Source organism: Terrapene carolina, unplaced genomic scaffold, assembly GCF_002925995.2.
Source record: "Terrapene carolina triunguis isolate 2854851 unplaced genomic scaffold, T_m_triunguis-2.0 Scaffold29999, whole genome shotgun sequence".
Lineage (NCBI taxonomy): Eukaryota > Metazoa > Chordata > Testudines > Emydidae > Terrapene > Terrapene triunguis.
Genome location: NW_020694350.1, coordinates 1 through 8,076, shown reverse-complemented (window position 1 = coordinate 8,076; position 8,076 = coordinate 1). Strand labels below are relative to the sequence as shown.

At 52.9% G+C, this 8,076-nt stretch overlaps 1 protein-coding gene across 1 annotated transcript; it reads right to left on the bottom strand.

Annotated features, from left to right (window-relative positions):
• Window positions 1–1,945: 1,945 nt before the first annotated feature.
• Window positions 1,946–7,293, bottom strand: LOC112108123 (vimentin; the record flags this gene model as incomplete). The annotated part of the gene is made up of 3 exons (XM_029914076.1): window positions 6,779–7,293; window positions 5,103–5,220; window positions 1,946–1,993 (listed from the first exon to the last, which is right to left on the bottom strand). Coding segments are annotated over exons 1-3 (681 nt in total), but the record flags the coding sequence as incomplete, so codon positions are not given.
• Between the last annotated feature and the right edge of the window lie 783 nt (window positions 7,294–8,076).

The following is an 8,076-nucleotide window of genomic DNA, read 5'->3' as shown; positions in this document are numbered from 1 at the left end:
GCACCCTAATCCTCTGCCCCAGCCCTGAGCCCCCTCCTGCATCATGAACCCCTCAGCCTCAGCCCCAACCATCATCCCCCCGCACCCTAATCCTCTGCCCCAGCCCTGAGCCCCCTCCTGCATCATGAACCCCTCATCCTCAGCCCCAACCATCATCCCCCTGCACCCTAATCCTCTGCCCCAGCCCTGAGCCCCCTCCTGCATCATGAACCCCTCATCCTCAGACCCACAGCCCTCACCCCTGCATCCCCTCCTATCCCCAAACTCCCTCCCAAACCCCCTCCCCCTTCCCACACACCCCCTCCTGCCCTCAAACTTCCTCCCAAAGCCTGCACCCCCTCCCTTTGCAACACCTCCCACCCCCAAACTCCATCCCAGAGCCTGCACCCCTCACCCCCTCCTGCACACCCACCCCCTGCCTCAGCCCGGAGTCTGCACCCAGCACCCCTCCTGCACCCTAATCCCCAGCCCAGGACCTGCACCCCAGACCTCCTCCCCCAACCCAACCCCCCTCCCAGAGCCTTAGGCAGGTGGGGGGGGGGTTCTGGGCACCACCAAAATTTCTACAACCCTGCCACCCATGCGAGTGGATAAGGGTCGGGGCAGTCAGGGGACAAGAAGCAGGGGGGGTTGGGGTTCTGAGGGGGGCAGTCAGGGGGTGGGAAGTGGGAGGGAGTGGATGGGGGCGGGGCGGGGGCAGGGCTAGGGCGGGGCTTCCTCCCCCCAGTGTCCTCTTTTTTGATTGTAGAAATATGGTAACCCTAAAATACAGTAAAAGCATGCTTTCGCTGTGGATCCCCCACAACATCTTGCAAGCTACACAGGATGTCCAGCAAAAGTAGCTCAGTGCAATCATTGCAAAAAGATTGGGCATTTTGCTAAAGTATGTCGCAGTAGCCAGTTCAATCAACAGGTGCATGCAGTTACAATACCAGATGTTACTGTGCTGAGTGTGGACAAAACCACTAATGCACATATTCCAGAACAGATACAGTGCACTGTAAACGTTTCCGCCATACCCTCAGGCAAATCACACTCTATTAAGCTAATGTTGGACACTGGCTCAGCAGTATCTATACTACCTGATTCCATCTATTTGCATTACTTTAAAGATGTGCCTCTTAGTGAACCCAAACTTCAGTTGGTATGCTATTTGAAAAACCATATTCCAGTACATGGCTGCCTGCCCAACAAGAGTTACTTTTGGTGATTGCGGTGTAACTGCAGAGTTCTACATTGTCCACAAAGGCACTCCTATCCTTGGCAGAGATTTATTGGCTGCTTTAAATCTCAGGGTAGTTAATGGACGAATTGATCTTCCTCAGCAAAGCACTCTTGCGGTACACACACTAGTTTCAGCTGGGACCCAACACCAGGTTGAGGAGAAACTCGGCTGTGCTTACAGGTTTCTGCATAAAGTTAAAATGCGGAATAATGTGATGCCTGTATGACAGAAATTACAGTGCTTACCATTTTCAGTCAGGGAAGCTGTTTCAGAGGAACTTAGAAAACTTGTTCAAAATGACATTATTGAAGAGATTAACTCCTCGGAATGGGTTTCACCTATAGTGGTGATGCAGAAGAAGGGTGGAGGCATTCGCCTTTGTGTGGACTTAAGGGAGCCAAACAAAGCTATTGTGATTGACAGCCATCCTCTTCCTCACATAGAAGAAGTATTTGCAGAACTCCGTGGAGCAAAGATGTTTTCTACTCTTGATTTGCAGAGCGCATACCACCAGGTTATGTTGCATGAAGACAGCAGAGACCTCACAGCATTTATTACACATGAGGGACTATTTCGTTTTGAACGTGTTCCATATGGTCTCGCATCAGCCCCAAGTGCCTTCCAAAAAATGTCATTGATTCTGAAGAATCAACAAGGAGTTCAGTGCTATTTGGATAATATTATGGTGTTTGGAAATACTACTGAGGAGCATGACAATAACCTGCAGTCTGTACTAAACTGCATCAGCAAAGCAGGCCTCAAGCTCAATAGGTCCAAATGCAAATTTAGACAAACTGAACTCGCCTGCTTGATACAACAATAGTCTGCAATCAATCAGGAAGTAAGGGGGGGGGGATGGGAACAAGGAATGGGGGTGGGCGAATTGGAATCATGTTTCACTAAGGTGGGGGGAATGGGAACAGGGACACAGGCAAGGCTCTGTGGTGTCAGAGCTGGGAAGGGGGACACTGAGGAAGGAAACTGGAATCATGCTTGCTGGAAGTTCACCCCAATAAACATCGAATTGTTTGCGACTTCGGGTATTGCTGCTCTCTGTTCATGCGAGAAGGACCAGGGAGGTGACAGGGTGAAGGAATAAGCCCCCTAACAACTTACACCTGACCCTCCTCTGTCACACACATACCCACAGTCCCCCTCACACAGACACCCACAACCCATCCTCCTCTGTCACACACACATACATGCACACCCGACTCTCCTCTCTTGCGCGCGCACACACACACACACACACACACACACACACACACAGTCCCCTCACACAGACACACACACCCAACCCTCCTCTCTTACACACACATACATACAGTGCCCCTCTTTACACAGACCATCCTCTCTTGCACACATGTACACACAGTCCCCTTCCTCACACAGACACCCACACCCAATCCTCCGTTGTCACATACACATACAGACAGTCCCCCGTCTTCACACAGACACTCACGTCCTAACTTCCTCTGTCGCACACACAGTCCTTGTCACACAGACACCCAAACCCGACCCTTCCCTGTCACACACACATACACAGCTCCCCTCTTCACACAGACACCCACACCTGATCCTTCTCTCTCGCACACATGTACACACAGTCCCCCTCACACAGACAGCCACACTCCCCTCAATATACACACACTCCTCCTCAGCCAGACAGCCCATTCCCCTCTCACTGTCACCAGCACAGATAACTCATCTCCTGTCACATGCACACCCCATCATCTTCCCACCCTCACTAATACCCACCGATACACACCCATATCCGCCCCTCCAGTCATGTACACTCCCACACTGGTGCAGTGCGGGCAGTGGCAGGGAACAGCTCCCTCATAGCTTCCTGCCAGGAGGCATCACCCTGCTTTATGGCGAAGAGTGGAAACAGGGGCCTTGAGGTGCAGGGCTCCATATTGCCAGTCCCTAGTGCAAAGCAGGGGCACAGAGCAGCAGAGGGAGCTCTGCAATGGCAGGAGAGGAAGGCGGAGCTTGAATGCACATTATCGAGGGGCCACAGCAGGAAAACGGGACCCAGATCAGCACCCCCAAGAACAGCAGCCAGGCCAATGACAGCTGCTGCCCAAAGGTGTCACTGGGCCAAGGGACCAGGGACGCTGAGGTGCGGGTGGCCAATGCAGAGGACACAGATACATTTGCCCCATCTGGAGAGAAGGGCTCTTCCGAGATGTCAGTCCAGGGGGAAGTAGAAGAGAAGGGTGTGAGGATTGTGAGGTGTGAGGGTTGTGCATGTTAAGTTAATCCATCCATGGATTGTGTGGGTTGGGTTAGGTAGGTAGGTGGGATGGACTGTGCGGGTTGGGTTAGGTAGGAAGGTGAGATGGATTGTGCAGGTTGGGTTAGGTAGGTAGGTGGGATGGATTGTGTGGGCTGGTTAGGTAGGAAGGTGGGATGGATTGTGTGGGTTGGGTTAGATAGGTAGGTTGGATGGATTGTGGGGGTTGGTTAGGGAGGAAGGTGGGATGGATTGTGGGGGTTGGTTAGGGAGGAAGGTGGGATGGATTGTGTGGGATGGGTTAGGGAGGAAGGTGGGATGGACTGTGCGGGTTGGGTTAGGTAGATAGGTGGGATGGATTGTGGGGGTTGGGTTAGGTAGGTAGGTGGGATGGATTGTGGGGGGTGGGTTGGGTAGGGAGGGAGGGGGGATGGATTGTGTGGGTTGGGTTGGGGTAGGTGGGATGGATTGTGCGGGTTGGGTTGGGGTAGGTAGGTGGGATGGATTGTGCGGGTTGGGTTAGGTAGGTAGGTGGGATGGATTGTGCGGGTTGGGTTAGGGAGGAAGGTGGGATGGATTGTGGGGGTTGGTTAGGTAGGTAGGTGGGATGGATTGTGGGGGTTGGGTTAGTTGTGATGTCCCATATTAAAAGCAGTCTTCCCTGCAGTCACTTAGTCAAATGTTTTTAACCAGTGGTCCGAGGACCCCTGAGGGTGCACAGACAATGTCTAAGATTTCCACAGTGGTCCGCACCTGTATTCAAAATAGTTTAGGTTCTGCACATAGAATAAGGTTGAAAACCACAGGCCTAGTGTATGTATAATAGGCCAGGTCTGGACACCCTTGGGCTGGTGATAAGCAGAAGGGACAGGGTAGGGGGTTGGACCATGGGTCCCATTCCTTGCTCTGCAACGGAATCGCTGTGTGACTTTGAGCCAGTCGCTTTGCCAGTGCTCGTTTTCCCTGCCTCTGACAGGGGGATATTGTTCATCCACTGCCCACAGTGCAGAGTGTGTGAGATTGGATGTGCTGGTATTTGTGCAGATCGTAGAGGCAGGCAAAGGTCTTATTGCCAAGTGAACCAGGACTTCTTTCCTTTGAGCCCTGCTCCATGCGATCTGTGTCAGGGGCATCCCCAAAGCACATCGTCTGGATGTGTCCCAGGCTTCTGGGTAGCAAATTCTGCCAAACACAAGATCTTTTATAGACAGAAACATTGCTTGCCCTCCAATCTCTGTCTGGCTCTTGGATTATAGATGGTGTGTGTGTGTGTGTGTGTGTGTGTGTGTGTGGTGTTCGGCTTGCTCGGAATGTTGCCCCTTGCTTTTTTAACTGCTGGTTTTATCCCCTACATCTGCCATTGTCCGCAGCCCAGTGTTATTGTAACTATTGAGTGTTAATACGCTAGAGGCCCAGCATTCCCCATGCTGCAGGGACACCGAGTAAGAGACGGTCCCTGCCCAGGCAGCTCGCATTCGGAAGAGACAAGAGGAGGCCGGGGAGAAAGGAAGGGGCAGTGTGCTCACCTTGCACACGGGGAGCTAAGGTCCAGGGAGATTCAGGGCCAGATTTTCTAAAGCGCTGAACTCCACACAAGCTGAACACTTTGAAAATCCGGCCCCAGGTGCGAGTGCTTGCCAAAGTCACACAGAGAGCCTCTTGCTGCCCCGCCCCCACGATTCGCTCAGTGACAGCTGGGTGGGGGATGCTGTCCCAGACCGGGAGAGTTTTACACATATCAATACTTTTCCCCATCCTGAGTTGGGATACAAAAGTAGAAATGTGAAAACTTTTCATGACCCAATCATCTGAGAAACGTTTCAGATGGCGTCAACTGAAATGCTTCAGTTTGATCAGTTTTGTTTCAATTTTGTCCTTTTACATTTTTAACCTTTTTAAAGCATATATTCTGTAAAACTTTTAAACCCAAAGTCATTTCTAGCAGAAACATGAAACTTTTCCTTTTGAAAATGTCAAAATGGGACATTTCAACAATTTCAAACCATTTCGAATCCGGAGATTCGTCCAAACTGCCCCTTCCCGGGAAGTTCTGCTGCAATGGACCAGCATTTTCTGATGAACCAAACTTTCATTGGAAACCTCCTGACGAGTTCTTGCCAGCAGCAGTAATCCTGTGCCCTTCTCCAGCACAGACATAAACTAACCCCATTTCTAACTCCCTGCGGTGCTATGACACTACTACTACCTGCTCTGACACAGAGAAGTCAACATCTTGCCCTAGTCAATGGTGAGGACCCAGGAGCTATGACTCCAAGATCCTTTTACCAACTACTAGACCAGCCTTCTTCTCTCCAGCAGGGGATGGAATTTAGGAGTCTAGGTTTTCCATATGCTAACTACTAGACCACACTCCTCTTCCAGGGCTGGAACTAGGGCTCTGAGTCCATTGCACTAACCATTAGATGACACTTCCTCTAGAAAGCAACAGACTGTTGGTAGAGAACCAGCAAAATACAAGAGCAAACCTCTATCTGAGGCTGGTAAACCTTTGCCTTCTTCTGCTGCCCTCCCTGCATTCTCAGTCAGACACAGGTTTTATTACATGTAGAGAGTGAGCAGCCTGGCTCCCAGATCAGGGTCTTTTCTGCGGTGTCTCAGCCAGAGCCCATTGGGACAGGAATGTTGCAGATTTCTGAGCACAGGCTCAGCAAGAGAAGCGCCACAGCCCCGACTGAGTCAGGTTGAGCAGGTCCCTCTGCAGTACACGTCCCCATCTGAGGCCTGGGCCAGCTGCCACCCCTGAGATCCAGCTGTTTGTGCGTGCCCGTGTTTACGCCTGCTCAATTTGGGCAGGCACCAGTTTTGTGCAGGTACACGGGGTTTTGTGTGTAGCTGCTCACCTAGCTAGAGGTGTGTGTTTTACGAGCCTGCAGGTTTACCGGTGCAGACATTTGGGTGCGGATTTTTGAACACTGAAAACGGGAGGCTGCTCTGTGGCTGTGGGATCACACTTCGCTCTTCCCACCCGCAGAGCCCTTCCAGGGACCAGTGCCTCACCCCCGTTGTGCAGCTGGGGCACAGAGCGGGGAAGTGACTTGCCAGCAGGGGAGCGGCAGAGCTGGGAACCAGGAATTCGAACACTCAGCCCCATGCACTAGCACTGCTCCTCCCTGCCTTTGCAGCCACACACAGATTCCCCACCAGCTTTAAAGTGCATTGAAACTGCAGCTACTCCGCGTTAGTGACTGCTCTCTCTGGGTGTAACCTGTCTACGCCATTCTCCTTGGCTAGGTGACCTGCTCAGCTACTGCGGCTGCTCTCCAACCCGGCGCCCGGCAAAGGAGGCTCCTTACTTTTGCCGGAGGCCGTTGACGTCGTCCAGCAGATTTTCCCTCTCGATCTCCAGCCTGGTCTTGGCATTAGACAGCTGGTCCACCTGCCGGCGGAGGTCTCTCAGCTCGTCCTGATAGATGTCGGCCAGCTTGGTGGGCTCCTTGTCTCTGATCTGGTTGAGCTCCGCCACCAGCACCTTGTTCTGCTGCTCCAGGAAGCGCACCTTCTCGATGTAGCTGGCGAAGCGGTCGTTCAGCTCCATCATCTCCACCTTCTCGTTGGTGCGTGTCTCCTTGAACTCGGTTTTGAGGGCATCGGCCAGGGAGAAATCTGCCTTGTCCTGGAAGAACCTGGGGCTGGCACGGATGCTCAGGCTGGAACTCTTCTTCTTGGTCATGGAGACTCTGGTGCTGGGGCTGGGGGACATGAGCCAGAAGAGGGGCGAGGATCTCAGGGGCTGTTGGACAGCGGTGGCTTGGGGGCCAAACCGCCGCCGATATGAAGACAGTCGCTGACTCTCCATGCTCAGGCTCATCCTCCAGGCTGTGCAGCCCTTGGATGGAATTCGCTCTGTGCTGCCGGGGGTTTATACCGAGGACCAGCCTTCCCAGGGGTGTGTGTGACAGAGGCAGAAGGAGGGGGAGGCCAGGAGGAGGTGGGGATTGTGCCTGGTCCTAGTGTCTGCCATGTATCAAGCCAACCACCCAAGCCCCTGGCAAAGAAACAAAGAGTGACAGAACAAGCAGAAACCCTCAGCTATTGCCTTGTGCGGAGGAGAACAAATGCAAATCGACATGCTCTGCGGTGATGTGCGTGGCACTGCTCCAGGAGCCCCATGCCCCTCTGCTGGGTGGGCACCGGCTTCCCATGAACTCGCTTCATGGCTGCATGTACCCGGGCAGCAGGGGACAGCCTGGTCTGCACGTGCCCCTTTCCCAGCATCCTGGAGACTCGTAAGAGTCAATGTGGCCTTTTCCTCTGAAGCACAGGGCGAGCCAGCCCCTCAGAGCAGGCTGTGCAAGGGATGTGTGTGCAAGAGGGGAGCATGTGGCTGTGTGTGTTTTGTGAGCGGGGTGTGCATAGTTTTGTATGGGGGGGTGAGAAGAGTGAACATATGTCTGCTGTGTGCATGTGAGGGATGTGTGTATGTGTGTTTGTGTGTGTGTATGTGCAAATGTGTGTATGTTGTGTTGGGGTTGTGTATGTATGGGATGTGCATGTGTGTGTTTTGGTAGGGTTACCATACGTCCGGATTTTCCCGGACATGTCCGGCTTTTGGGGATTCAAATCCCCGTCCGGGGGGAAATCCCCAAAAGCC